We start from the raw sequence: 15,230 nt of genomic DNA, 5'->3' as shown, positions 1-15,230 counted from the left end.
TAGATGTAAACTCTTCACTAAAAGATACAATTTTAGAAAACTCTTGTTCAAGACAGTTACCTGTCTAGGAAAACTTTCCCAAGCTGTAGACGGTATCACTTACCCAGTGTAGTAGTCATGGCAATGTGGTCTACCTATTCGGGGCTGTGAAAATGTGCAGAACTAGGTAGTTATGTCTGTACTAATGTGAGTTTATGTGTACAACTGTGAATGAATTCTAGAGATTATTTGGTCGGAATTCTCCAGTTACAGAGGAGAAAATGGAGATTCAGAGAAGTCAAGCAATTTTCTCAAGGCGATATTAATAACAGGGTTTATATTAGAACTCCTGTCTATCAATTCCTAGCCCGGTGCTCTCTCCAATGTAGTTCACTAACTCATTCAGTCCTAGTTTCCTGTTCTGTTTTTGAATCACCTTCCTTAATAGAAATCTCTACATCTCCTTATGTCAGTGTATAAATCTATGTGCTTGTGTCAGTGAGCATGCATGTGAATGTCTACGTGTCCATGTACAAGTATTTGTAAAGCATATCACTGGGTGTTTATGTCCTTTCTTCTAGGGAAACCTCTAGGTAATTACAGTTCCTTATGTCGGCACGAGCTATGAAGTCAGAGGAAGAGTTTTTGAGTCAATCATTAACAAGCACATTTGGTCCTCTCTCCAATCAGCTCTATTCCTGGGTCTTCAGGAAATGGGGCAAAAATAGTTAGGGTGGAACCAGACTCTCCCAGGGTCAAACTTGGTTCCAGGGCAGTGTGAGCACCTAGCAAGAAGACAGGGGCTGTGACAGATTAGCGGCATGTGCTCCCGCTAACATGGATACCATCTTGGTTTTCAGCCTAATCATTACATCCTATGATGTCGGCAAGAAAGGTAAGTACTTCTGTAGTCAATATCCTAGAAAATCCAAAGAGAGACCTAGAATGTGTTTGGGGGTCTATTCCACCAGACTGAGATAAAGACTGTACTCAGTAGGTGATGCTTTATGGTCATCCTGGGTACTCTCTTGCTTCTAGGTAGGACTGTAACTTATTTCAACTCGGAGAGATAGCTGTTCCATGGTGAGAAGTCTCCCCCCCACTTTTTTGAGATTTTATTTATTGATTTGAGAAGGTAAGCAAGAGAAAGCAAGAGCCAGGGAGAAGCAGAGGGAGAGGGAGAAGCAGACTCCTCCAGACGCAGGGTTCTAACCCAGGATGCTGGGATCGTGACCTGAGCCGAAGCCAGACGTTTAACAGACTGAGCCCCCCAGACGCCCCCATGGTGAGAAGTCTTCAGAGAACTTGATGCATTCTTCTGTCTTATTCATGTAACTAACATTGAAAGTGCTCTCACTGTTAGATGGCTTTCTTTACTGAAGGGTGCTGTCACAGTTTCAGTATTATCAACACCGAAGACTCTCAAATTCATAACGCTCATAAGATGTTATCTTCCTTTTTTAAGGTGGTACATCCAAACAGATGAGGATGCTCTTGGATAGGGAGGGGTGACGGGAAGGGGGATAGGCTGGAATAGCACCATCTGCTGCTCTCTGATAACTGTTTATTAAAACATGCTTTTTCAAAGTGTCTAAACATTTCATCTCTAAAATTAGCTAATCAGAGTTATGGCCAAACAGATCAAGGTGCAGCAGTAAAAATTTAACAGATGAAGAAAACTCACAACATCCTGTGAGTTATGCTACAAAAAGCATACATAAACTATGGCCTATGGTTCCATGGAAAACTGAAGAGATACCTTGGTTCAGAGTTACATTTAATAATCTTTCAAAAGTTTTAATATAAGAAGGCAGATAGAACAAGAAGGAGAAGAGGGGTGCCTGGGTGGCTCAGTCATTAAGCATCTGCCTTTGGCTCAGGGCGTGATCCCAGGGTCCTGGGATCGAGCCCCACACTGGGCTCCCTGCTCTGCTGGGAGCCTGCTTCTTTCTCTCCCACTCCCCCTGGTTGTGTTCCCTCTCTCACTGGCTGTCTCTCTGTCAAATAAATAAATAAAATCTTAAAAAAAAAAAAAAGAAGAAGGAGAAGAGATAATAAGCAGCGTTTGGAGGAATGGGTTGGTCTTTTCATTAACTTATTCGTTAATTTCACTTAACTCTATTTCACCTCCCCCCCCAAGTGTAATGGATTGACAGTTTTTTTTTTCTCTGTGCTAGGTTAACTCTTACTTGGATATATTTTAAAATATTTTTTTGACAGTGTTTGAGCCCCTCAATTGCCAGCTCTATGAGAAGGCACTGCATTCTCTTGCACCCTCCTCTCCAATACCTGGACTTCTAAACAGTACCCAATAAATTATAAATCCTGACCTTTTTTCTCCTTTTGTTTTCAGAACTCAGAGATAGCAGCTGCCACGTGGAACAGCTGCCTGGACTCTTCCCAATGGATGTGAGAAAAATCAGGGATGTGCTGATGCAAGGTAGGGAACGGGCCTGTCCTGAAAAATCACCTTGCCATTCCAGAAAATCTTTACCTTTAAAAGATGCCCATCTCCCCCATTCCTAGCCCAGATCTCAAACATCCTATTTTAAAGATATGTATCCCCTCAAGAGGTTTTCTGGAAACCAAGTTTTAAGTTAACAGTTATTACCTAAGGCGTGGCTCTATAAATCAAACAGCTGAAGATGAAGAAAGAGAAGGAGTCAGCACACAACCCTCTCTGCATTGGAGAAACCAATCCGTGAGCGTTTCTCTGGGCTGAATTTATGGCAGTCACCTATCTTCACGAGACCCATGGCAGGAAGGAGGAAAGGCAGGGCTTGTATACTCAGGACCACAAACACACATTGTGGAAGAAGTGAACTAAAAAAGAGAACCAAGTACAGCATCGGAGTTTTAACACGGGTCATGAATGGAAGGTGTTTAGCTGGGTCCCATTCAGGTTAAGAACCAGCTTCATTTTTCTGTCTGGCTTTTCTCCTTCCAGAGGCTCAGGCAGAAGCCAAAAATTCTACATTCATTCAGAATCAGACTGTGGCTACCCTTCAGTGCCTTGGCTCTGGGAGCAAAGTCAAAGTCAACCTTGTGTATTCAGAGAAAAGGTCAAAGGTCAAGCAGACTCTGAAGAACCTGAGAGTCATCGCCACTCCCCATAGAAACAGCACTGCCTCCCCAAACTGTCACTTAACTCCCACATCCAAGTTTCAGACTGGAGCCCTCCTAACAGGCAAAGGTGAGACTGGAAAATGAGATGGAGGTTGGCACTGACTTTAAGCTGACATCCCTGAAGCCAGGTGGGGCTTAGCAGTAGCTAAAGCCTCAAGGATATGGATTACCCTCTCCTTGGGCAGATCTGTGTCTTCTCTGAAAATCAGTTTTTGAATCTCTATGGGTCCTTCTCACCCTGACATGCTGGGATTTTCATGCGATTTCCATTTCTGATGGGTCTTCTTTTGACAATGGTTATTGGAATTTTATTTATTTTGAATGCAGACAGTAAAGTATTTAAACAGCACAGATTTATAGTGAAAACTCAGTCTCCCTCCTACTCCAATTTCTCAATCCTCCAGTTCTCTAGGGAACCACTATTACCAACTTATTGAATTTCCTTCCTATTCTAAGCAAAATGGACTTATATATCTTAAAAACATAAATGGCAGCATTCCATACACACTGTTCCATACCTTGCTCTTCTCTATTTTATAGGTTGTCGCATACCAGTATGTATACATTTGTCTCATTCAACAATTGTACAGTATTCCTTTGTATGGCTGTACTATAATTTTTTATTTCCTTAAGTAATCTCTAAGCCCAGCCTGGGGCTTGAGCTCACGACCCCAAGGTCAAGAGTCGCACACTCTACCGCCTGAGCCAGCCAGGCACCCCTGTACTATAATTTATTCCACCAGTTCCCTATCAATGGATATTCTGGTTTCGAATCTTCTATAAACACAAACAATATCGCAAGCAATGACCTTATCCATTCTTCTCTGTGTACCTGCAATTTATCCGTCTGATAAATTCCAAGAGGCAGGACTGCTGCATCAAAGGTCTGATAGCTACTGCTACATTACCCTCCACTCGGGGATTCCATTTGGCCTTTCCAAGCACACTGTGAGAACACCTGTTCCCCCTAAGCTACTGCGCAATGGTTCTTGACATCAGCCTTAAGTTTCTCTGTTCTGCCTTCTTTCCTGCCCCCACCCATTCTTTCTGTCAAGCAGTTTATGATGTTGGCAGTTTCCCTTTACATACAGGCCATCCCCTAGATGTAACTGGTGCACGGCCAGAAAAATTAAATAAAACTTGACACTTTTTTTTTTTTTTAAGATTTTTATTTATTTATTCGACAGAGATAGAGACAGCCAGCGAGAGAGGGAACACGAGCAGGGGGAATGGGAGAGGAAGAAGCAGGCTCATAGCAGAAGAGCCTGATGTGGGGCTCGATCCCATAACACCGGGATCACGCCCTGAGCCGAAGGCAGACGCTTAACCGCTGTGCCACCCAGGCGCCCCAAAACTTGACACTTTTAGAGAAACTGGGGGCTCCCAAGCAGAAAAATGGGGGGGACCTTAAAAACTACAGTCTATTTAGAGGACTAGAGATTGGGAAATAAGTGGATAGATTCTTGGGATGTGTGATTCTAGATACAGTAAATTATATATCCTTGCATGGTATGAATGTTTTCACTCTCTTTATTGTACTTTCTAAAGTTCATATGGTAACAATTTGTGTAAAAAAAACCCTCTTATTGAAAACTGAAAAAATTCTGACAGCATTTGAGGGTTTTTGGTCACTCAATATTAATGTAAAGTAATTCAACCAGATTGTTTTGTTTTCCTCCTAACATATGACACCCCCCCTTGTTTCACCCCCTTGAAGCACCAATGGCAGGTGTCAATAATAGTGAAATTCAGTCATTCTGGAGTCTAGAGCACTCTGTGCAGGATGGATTTTTCTTGGATATAGTGCACTGTTGGATTCCAGACAATTAAGGACACAAGTTCTTAGAAATCTGGGACAAGGAAAACTGGGAGATTAAGGGGGTGGAGGGATGCCAGAGATCAAACTGACCTAATTCAAAAATTTGCCCTGGGCATATTTCTTCCTCCTTCCTTCATGGCATGGTGGTTGGTTCCCGAATGCAGAATTTAAGCTAATACCCAGGACTCTTTGAGCTGTGCAAAAAGATTAAATGGATGTTTGTGGGCTTGTTTGTGGACCTAATCAACATTCATGATACATTTCTATGGAACAATGATGAATTCCAAACAACCAACTTAGGGACTTTTGAAATATCACCCCATTTATAAGTTTGAAACTGCCCATTCTGAATTTAAATTTACATTGAATACCAGGATGTGAGAGACACCAAGTAGGGTTGAAATAAAAATTAAATAAATGGTCCAATATACAAGGTCATAAAAGAGATGCCCTCTGAAATTACCACGCTATGGCTGACATCAGTCTGCACAAAAGGACGCCCCAGAAACAATCAGAAGACAGTTTTTGAAAATGTTCCTAGAGCAAAGTAGGAATTTGAAACTGGAAGGACAATAATGTACTACAACACAGTCATCAGAAGATGTGGGTCAACAGGGACTGTAGAAAATGTCAGATGGAGACTATTTGTTACTGTTTATGGAATTGGGCCAATGAGAAGATTCTCTATTATGAATATCCCGAAATTTCTTTCAGGTGGTCAAAGATGACTCATTAAGTCTTTTTCACTTGTGGTATAGTTTATGCCATCTACTTCCTATTTCTCAGATTCTATATTAATCTAGAATTTCTAATTAGATTTAAAAAGAACCTATATGTTTAGAACAGGGTACCTAGAAGAGAAAAATTCTACCCGATCCATTTGATGGATACATTTTCCTATGTAACTTTTTTTTTAAATGTCATTTTAGTAGATAGATTAGGCTCCTTGGAATTTGATTAGTGTGAACCAACTCCTAAGGACTGTTTACCCCTTGTGAAACTGGGGTGTAGGAGGGATACCATCAAACAAGTTTTTTTCTGGTATTATTTATCATCTCTGATGAGTTACTCCATTTCTCCAGTGCTCAGTTTCTACAGCTACAAATGAGAAATTTAACTAGATGATAGCATTTGTAGGTATGTAAAGGGAGGTTTAGATCTGAAGCACAAACTCAACAGCAATATGGAAGGCCTCTTAAATAAGCCCTTTTCGACCTGCTAGTATTATTACAGAATAATCTCCAAGAGAGGTTTCCATTAAACGTACAGAACCTAATGTTCCCTACTTAAAATGAATTATTTTGTAATAAAGCAAAGCATCATCTGCTAAGTTATCCACTTCATAGATTTGGAGTTTGTACATCTCCTGAAAGGGGGGCGTTCTTGCTCAAATATGCTTAGCCAACGAAAAACTAATATTGCAATTCTGTCATCACGGGGAATGGAGTGGTTGTATTTACAGACGTGCTCCACCTTAATGCTCAGTTACCTAGCAGATGAGACCTAAAAGAGCTGCCAACATAGACAGACATTAATTTTAAAGCTTCGGCAGAACTGAAACTACACTGACAGATGAAGCCTATTAAGAAGACTTTGAAACAGTGGCTCCCAGGAGGTGGGAAGACATGCCACATTGAGATACCATTATCCCTGCGGCTAGAGGGCACAGTTCTACTAGAAGGTCGCTAGGTTTTTCCTTCTCTTTCAGTCACAGTATCACTAGGTGTGCAGAGTATTTTCACACCTGCTTCCTCATTTTTATTTGTTTCCAATCTTCCCATTACCCCTGTGAAATAGGTAGGGCAAGAATTACTCTATTATAACCATCTTACAGATAAGGAAACCAAAACACAGAGAACTTATGTGACTCGTCCAAAGTGAAATTTGTTTATCTTCCATCTCATCTGTCTCAGAAACACATATGTTATTACTTCAGAGAACTGACTGGCACCAATGCTGGAAATACTTCATATAATTTCCTTGTTTTTCCTTTTCAACCTGTTGGCTCTCCATCTCTATCTTTGCCAACACGGTCTTCCTGATTAAACTGAAGGCAGGGACTATTCCTTCTTCTGTAATTTCACACGCGGTGCCTGGTACTGTGGCCATTGGCCTCTGAAGTCAAGAGCTATCATTTCACATGGACTTAATCAAGACTTGGGAAAGTAATTTAGAAAAGTCAAGTAGGACTTACAGATCTTAATTTAATAAGCAATGATTAGACACCATTAGAGGGGCGCCTGGGTGGCACAGCGGTTAAGCGTCTGCCTTCGGCTCAGGGCATGATCCTGGCGTTGTGGGATCGAGCCCCACATCAGGCTCTTCCGCACTGAGCCTGCTTCTTCCTCTCCCACCCCCCTTGCTTGTGTTCCCCCTCTCGCTGGCTGTCTCTATCTCTGTCGAATAAATAAATTAAAAAAATCTTTAAAAAAAAAATTTAGACACCATTAGAAACAAAATAGGAACCAGTGTCTCAATTGGATTAGGTCAATTATGGAGCCAAGTGACGTTAGTTAGACTACAGCCAGAATCCAACTGTGTCTCAACACTTCCGCACCTGGTTTGAGTCACCAGCATTTTTGTTTGGATTTTTTTTTTTTTAAGATTTTATTTATTAGACAGAGATAGAGACAGCCAGAGAGAGAGGGAACACAAGCAAGGGGAGTGGGAGAGGAAGAAGCAGGCTCATAGCGGAAGAGCCTGATGTGGGGCTTGATCCCATAACGCCGGGATCACACCCTGAGCCGAAGGCAGAGGCTTAACCGCTGTGCCACCCAGGCGCCCCTTCGTTTGGATTTCTGCAACAGCCTTCTAACAGGTGTCTCTGCTTTGACCCTTGCCCTCCTACAGTCTAATACAGCACTCCAGTGCTCCTTTCAAAACAAAGCCGCCCATCACTCCTCTGCTCAGAACCTTGCAATGGATCCCCGTTTCAATCAGAATAAAAACCAAAGTCCTTAAACTAGCCTACACGGCTCCTGATACAGGCCCGTTTCCTTTAGAACTTTCCTCATCTCCTACTACCCTGTGCTCACTCCATTCCAGTCTCACTGGTCTCCCTGCTTTTCCTCTAAAACTGTAACATGTCACACACACTCACTCTGCCTCAGGGCCTTTCCCCGAGCTGCCCCCTCTGCCTACAACACTGCTTTCCCAGGCGTGTGCTTAGCTAATCTTCCACCTCTTTCAAGCCTTGGCTCACTTCTCATTTTCTCAAGGAAACCAGCTTGTGTTGCAGGTTGCCCAGCCACTGCCCACCCACACCCCCCAGACTGCTCTCTAACCTTGCTCTGCTTTTAGTTTGGTGTTTTTGTGTGTTTTTTTTTTTTAGTAGCACTTACCCTCTTCTAAAATAACATAAATCTGGGGTGCCTGGGTGACTCGGTTCAGCGCCTACCTTTAGCTCAGGTCATGATCCAAAGGTCCTGGGATCAAGCCCTGTGTCGGGCTCCCTGCTCCACAGGGAGTCTGCTTCTCCCTCTCCCTCTGCCTGCCACTCCCCATGCTTGTGCTCTCTCTCTCTTTCAAATAAAAAAATAAAATCTTAAAAAAAAAATAAATAAAATGACATAAAGTTTACTGTATTTACTGCTGTCTGCTTCCCCGTCCCTCCTCAACCCTCCTTTCCCCTTCCTTGGTCTTGCTAGAATGTATCCAACAGATATATCCAAAGTCCTGAAGCAGTCCCTGGTACAGAAAGGATATTCATTTAAAAATATTTGCTTTCGTAAATAAAATCTTTAAAGGAAGGGGCACCTGGGTGGCTCAGTCTGTTAGGTATCTGTCTTTGGCTTGAGTCATGATCCCAGGGTCCTGGGATCAAGTCCTGCATTGGGCAGGGATCCCTGCTGAGCTTCTCCCTCTCCTCCCTCTGTCCCTCCCCCTGTTCATGTTCTCTCTCTCTAAGAAATAAATAAATAAAATCTTAAAAAATATATTTACTTTCTGGGTTGCCTGGATGGCTCAGTCAGTTAAGCGTCTGACTCTTGATCTCAGCTCAGGTCTTGATCTCAGGGTCATGAGTTCAGGCCCCATATTGGGGACCACGCTGGATGGAGCCTACTTAAAAATTTTGTGTTCTAAAAGAATGAAACTGAGGAGTGCATGAAGCTGAGTGGTCTCTCCTTCTTCCAGCTCCCTCTGCTTTCCCCAAACCTCTCTCAAAGAAGTTGACTTAAGACTTCAGTTAGACAGACCTGCAGCAATCATTAAGGCAAATTATGGTTATTTCACATTTTTCCTTGGACTTTGGAGCCAACTTTTTTAAGGAGGGAAACTTTCAACAGTGTTACGCCCTCTATCATTATTATTACAGCCTTAAGAATGATAAACTTGATATGGTCTACTTCTCCACTTTGATCCTACATTAGTCAAGGTCTCCTCGGGGATTTAATACATATCTCTTATTAGTATCTCTATCCTCATTTATTCTTGGCATATTTTATGTCCACTCCCTAAACCTATGGAGTCACATTAAAAGTTTAATATTAGCGGGGTAGAGATAGGGTTTTGTCTGGTAAAAAACAAAGGCAGGATGAAGTTTTCTCAGTTGTTTTTTCATTGTTTCTTTCTTGTTTTGTAGCTTTTTTACCAGGGATCTCCCAATGTAAGGTCTATGCAGTGATGAGGGCTGCATCACAGACTTTTTCTACCACCACGACCATCACCTCCATAACTCCTGGGAATAAAGAAGGAGAGAAAACTACAAGTATTGATGATTTTTCTAGCCCTTCGAAAGAAGGTACAGAATAAGGAGGGGTGAGACAAGAACAGAGAGAAAAAGAAACACTTTTAGCCCCAACATGAGTTTGGGTTTTCTAGGGTTTTCTGGGAGGCTGAGTAATTACATGGATTTTACATCAGAAAATCACTCCATTTCTTATGGGAAAAAAAATCAGCTTCTTTAAAGAAGGTCCCAGAAATGTATGTAGTTTGACACTATTAATAATCTTTTACCTCCACACAAGTGAGCTGGTGGCCAGTTTGGGGGACAGAATGAATCGTATTTGTGCATGTACAGATGGACAACATTTCAACACTAAGCATCGTTACAATGAGGACAACAACCAACTGCATGTTTTCATCTACACTGTTTTTAGGAAATGGCTCTCCCCAAACTGACCAGGACTCAACTTCTATAATATTCCAGTTTAGTTTACATCCCAGTTCCCATGGGAGAAATGTAAATATAAGATTAGTAATAACAAGATGCGTATGGGCCATTTGTCCCCAAGTTTGCCTTTTGACCCAAAAGAGATCCAATTCACCTTTGTTCCTTTACTCCCCACTGCAGTCAAGAGAAGCACAGGGAAGGCGATTTTCTGATCCCACACAGTGTGTTGGTCTGAGCACAAGGGGAGAGACCCTTAGAGGGTGCTGGTGAAAGATGAGTTCAGGATTCCTTGCGCACCCACCCCCTTCCTCCCCTGAAAGTAATGCAAGAATCACTCCTACTTGATCATGGCCAATCCCAAATTCCAGGGAAGATGACTCATTGGGAAGAGGCTTCAAAGGAGATTAGAGCAGAGCCCAAGATGCCTACCCCACTCCTGACTGAGTCTGAACTGGAAATTCAGCCTATTGTGTCTGCATCAGGCTGGGTCCCTATTATTCTGGGAAGCTAGAAGAACTTCAAGTCAGAGGATCAATCTCTTCCCTCTCTCAAGTTTTATCTTCTCCCTCTTCTCCTCTCTCTGCTTTTAGACACAGATGAGAACCTAAAGAAGAGGCAGAAATGGAGCATTGTGGTCAAATTTCTGATTGCTGTCACCCTGTTATTCAGTGGAGTCGCCATTATAGTGTTTGTCATTTTTGAAGTCCCATGCCCTGTAAGTTTGTTGATGTATTGGGTCCCTGGACTTGATCTATAAACACTTTCTTCTGGGGGCCTCTGGGTAGCTCAGTTGGTTAAGCGTCTGACTCTTGATCTCAGCTCAGGTCTTGATCTCAGGGTCATGAGTTCAAGCTCTGCATTGAGCTCCATGCTCGGCATGAAGCCTACTTTAAAAAAATGTTTATAAAGACTTTCTTCTGTTCCAGAGGCAGGCTCGCATAATGAAAAAAGTGCAGACTCTGGGGTTTGGATAGAACTGCCACTCACACTCACTAGCTGCTTGACTTCTCCAACATGAGCTGGCTCACCTGTAAAATGGGACTAATGGTATTTGCCTCTCCTGGTGTGTTTGAAGGTTAACTAAGATCCCGTGTGAAAGGCACCTGGCACATTGGTGGTGCTTGCTAAATGCAAGTGCCTGCCCTCTGCTGTACTTGACATTCTCTAGGGAGGACAGATCCAATGAGATTGAATGTTTAAAAAAACAAAAACAAAAACAAAACAATTTTCTTTAAATGGCCTGACAGGAGGTTTGCAAGGTAACCAAAGGCATACCAGCCACCTGAAATTAACACCAGCCATTTTCTCCCTTCAGAGTCAATGCCGGGGAGCCAGAGAGCTATGCCAATGCCAGCGGTTGTGGAGAAGGCAAAGGAAGGAAGGCCAGCAAACTGCGGCAGCTGAATCCCAACCTGAGTCTCAGCCCAAGAAGGAAAGTGGTCTCTGTATGGTTTATGTCATTTACTTGGAGAAAATGAGGTTAATATCTAAGTGCTGGGAGACGGGGAGCTGCTTCAGTTATGAAGCTAATGTTGGTGTTTCTTTTATGTGTCAGCAAATCGGTAGGTATTTGTACTACTGTTTTGTTTTCCTAACATCAGCACAGGGTATTTATTGAAAATATATTATTTCTGAGCCCCAGATATCATCAGTCAGAATGTCTAGAGCGGGGCCAGGAATCTTATTTTTTAAGATTTTTAATGACTCCCCTAAGTAGAGGTGGATTTACTGTGAAATTAATGAAGCTTAAACTTTAGGACCCATGAGACTTGTATAAAGCTTGTATTTAATTTTGTATTCTTAAAATTCATTCTTTTTCTTAAAAAAAAAAGGTACTCCCAAATTGTAAGAATTCAGAAACCCACAGCATATGTATCCACCCCTGCCCCTAGGGAACTCTTATATACAACAAAGTTTAGGAATCACTGTCCTGAAAAGTTTGAACACTTGGCAAAGTAGCTTCTTTCCTCCTGGCCCTTGGGTTTCCAGACAGCATCATAAGCTCCTATTGCCCTTTGGTGTCTAAAACAGACACAACACCACTGTTTCAGCACGGCTGCTTTAAATCCAGTTTCCCTACCAGAAGTGGACTCAGCCTTTCAATACCAGAAACTGATGCGTGCCTTCTCTATAACATCCACAACACTAAGATGAGGTCTCCAAAACTTTTAATATTAAAGAAGGGGGGGCGCCCGGGCGGTGCAGTTGGTTAAGTGACCGACTCTTGGTTTTGACTCAGGTCATGATCTCGGGGTCGTGAGATCAAGCCCCGTGTTGGGCTCCCCACTCAGTGCAGAGTCAGCTTGAGATTCTTTCCCTGTCTCCCTCTGCTCCTCCCCCATTTGTGCTCTTTCTCTAAATAAATAAATAAAAATAAAGAAATAAAATCATTTAAATATTAAATTAAAGAAGGAATCCACTTTTGCAGAATTAGAGCATTGAGAATGGGTCTCAAAGATTATCTAGTCTAGGATGGTACACATGTGGCTACTCTTTAATTCTGTGTCAACTGCACATATCAATAATCAAGCACAGTACACTAGAAGGTGAATAAGTTCTGGAGATCTAACACACAAAATAGTGATTACGGTCAACAATACTGTATCATATGCCTCAAAATTGCTAAGAAACTACATTTTAAATGTCCTCACCACAAAAAGAACTGATAATTATTATGACATGATAGAGGTGTTAGGGCGGTAATCATATTGCAATATGTAACCATATGTGGTTTGGCGCTTGGGTGGCTCAGTTGGTTAAGTGTCTGCCTTCGGCTCAGGTCATGATCTCAGGGTCCTGGGATCAAGTCTTGCGTTGGGCTTCATGCTCAGCGGGGAGTCTGCTTCTTCCTCTGCTTCTGTTCCTCCCCACTGCTCATGCTCATTCTCTCTCTCAAATAAATAAATAAAATCTTTTAAAAAAATAAATGTATGCAATCAACACACTATACACAAACTTACACGATGGTATATGTAAATTATATCTCAATCTTTAAAGCTGAAGCATAGCTCTTTCCATCCAAGCATGGTATCAGAGTATTTCTTATCCCAGTGTTTCAGGTACCTAATGCCAATTTATTTGTCATCTCTGGTCTAGGTTACTACTTTCTATAATCTGGTTTCTGCTAATACTGGATGATGAGCTCATGTAAATTAGTATGATTTAATCATAGGACGTATGTTTAGTTCTTTACTCCAATATGCATTTTCATTTCTACTGAACACTGGGGAGAAATAGGCCTGAAAGGGAATAAAAAGTCTAGTCCAGAGTTAGAGGTAACCATGATTGAGCCCCACACTGGGCTCCCTGCTCAGTGGAGAGCTGTTTCTCCCTCTGCCCCTTATCCCACTGGTGCTCTCTCTCTCTCTCTCATAAACAAATAAAATCTATAAGAAAAATAGTTACGCCTTTAGAAAGAACACAGAAAGTCAGATGGGACATGGAATCAGATACACCAAGAGTGGAATGGGATTAGTAAAAAATATTTGGTCCACAGAGACTCAGATCTCTGTCTCTTTTCAAACATAGTGAGAGTGTGTGAGTCTGATTCAAGAAATGAAATAGAATCCCTGTGCAACTGGGATCCAAAGTAGCTGCATACCCAGAGCCTTTGCCATTCAAGGCAAATGGGTCAAGCAAGGGGTGGATGGGCTCTTTGCTAGTGGGTTACAGGGTCCAACCAACTGTAGGTTCTCGTGCATAAACAAGTGTACTTGCTGATATTTTCTGTGTAAATACAATAACTTTTCCTAGAATTACTGGGTTACGAAGAGGCAAATGATGTGTACTTGGAATTAAATGGGGTTTTGTACTAAGCCATCTCTGCGCTGGTACATGAAGGAATACCCATTTGCATCCTCTTTATTGCTTATTTCCTTTCAATTTCTAGGTTGGACAAGATGCTCCCAACTCATCAAACTCAAAGAAAACTACAGGGATCACTATCATCCACGAGACATACTTCTGAAAAGCTCCTCTCTGCTTCACACACTGAACAAAGGATACTGCACTGTCTTCTCCCTATTATTAACCAATATCGGCAGGTTCTTGGGAATTTACTCATATCTTCAGCAGAGACATTACAATCAAACATTGACGCCAGGCCAGTGAAGGAGGAGCCTGGGCTTAGCAGTCAGACTTACCTTCATGCCACTACAACTGTCTTGGTCACAAGCCTCTGAGATTCGCTTCATCCATCCACAGAAAACGGGTAACTTTTCATCCCATCAAATGAGAACAAAAAGCCTTCCCTCTGAGCACTATGAATGGACCCATTGCTCTCTTTGACAAAAGGTTTAAACACAGCCTCCAAGTGGCAAGGCAGCCACTAGTGTAGCACAGTTCACCAACTCCTCTGTTATCCTCACAGCTGGTTTCATGCTCACTGGCTCTCAACTGGCTTAGGGTGGGGATCCCTGTCTTCCCAGGCTGATGTTCATAGGGTTTTATGATTTAGCCTCTGCCCTACATGAGCTAACCACACACTGGTGAGGGGAACATGACCCTAAGCATTCCAGAATTCGTTCTTCTAAGTCATCCCCAAGGGGTTTAGGGACTGCATATGAATAGGACACATATGAGGTCTCCTGATAATCCACAACTCTTCAAGTGGGCCTGACATTACATCCTAAACCACAATGCTGAGCTGCATACATTTTGAACAAGGATTCCAGAGCAAAATGTTGATGCTGATTTTTCTTACAAAGGCATAGCTCTGAGTCAAGTCTGACCTGCTCAAGTAAGAGTTTGTCTAGGAAGCAGAAACAATGGATGGTGAAGGGAACAGGGGTTAAGAAAAGGGAATGGCAGGAGGGATAAGACTGTTGTCCTGCTTCTAGTATGAGTCTTGAAACCATTCCATTTCTTTTTGGCAAGCTGTCATTGTCACTAAGTAATTCTGTTTTCTTGGTTCTCTTGTAAAAACCACCTATGGATTGTATCCTTCTCTCATTCACTTCAGGTACTGTCCAAAAAAGTGATTCTTAAAACTATACCAACAGGGGAAAATATCTCACTCCAAGCCCTGATTTATTATTCAAGCTGAGCCTGGAAGAGATGAAACAGATACAAAGCACGGAAGATGACAGTTTTGAAAATACAGGAGGTAGAGAGTACAGTGCACTGGGGCTGCCATTTGGATCAATGAGTATATTATTTGCACCCCACACTGATTCACAACACCGCCTCCAGTTT

The 15,230-nt window shown here is 42.2% G+C and overlaps 2 protein-coding genes across 7 annotated transcripts in view; one reads left to right on the top strand and one right to left on the bottom strand.

The window, feature by feature from the left end:
- The window catches only part of ACACA (acetyl-CoA carboxylase alpha), a 277,490-nt gene that overhangs the window by 245,381 nt on the left and 16,879 nt on the right, over positions 1-15,230 (bottom strand). The window lies entirely within an intron of this gene.
- C13H17orf78 (chromosome 13 C17orf78 homolog) lies at positions 738-14,004 on the top strand. 2 transcript variants are annotated; one of them, XM_019805584.2, is made up of 7 exons: positions 738-874; positions 2,333-2,419; positions 2,927-3,172; positions 9,507-9,665; positions 10,628-10,752; positions 11,353-11,487; positions 13,927-14,004. In XM_019805584.2, the coding sequence occupies exons 1-7, from the start codon at positions 817-819 to the stop codon at positions 14,002-14,004; spliced, it is 888 nt and encodes a 295-aa protein (XP_019661143.1). In that variant the 5' UTR covers positions 738-816. The 2 variants fall into 2 exon arrangements, with proteins under 2 accessions (XP_019661143.1, XP_034496237.1); XM_034640346.1 differs by lacking the exons at positions 9,507-9,665; positions 10,628-10,752; positions 13,927-14,004 and having other exon boundaries at positions 11,353-11,441.

Source organism: Ailuropoda melanoleuca, chromosome 13 (assembly GCF_002007445.2).
Source record: "Ailuropoda melanoleuca isolate Jingjing chromosome 13, ASM200744v2, whole genome shotgun sequence".
Lineage (NCBI taxonomy): Eukaryota > Metazoa > Chordata > Mammalia > Carnivora > Ursidae > Ailuropoda > Ailuropoda melanoleuca.
The sequence above is the reverse complement of the archived record's forward strand: the minus strand, read 5'-3'. Positions and strand labels throughout refer to the sequence as shown.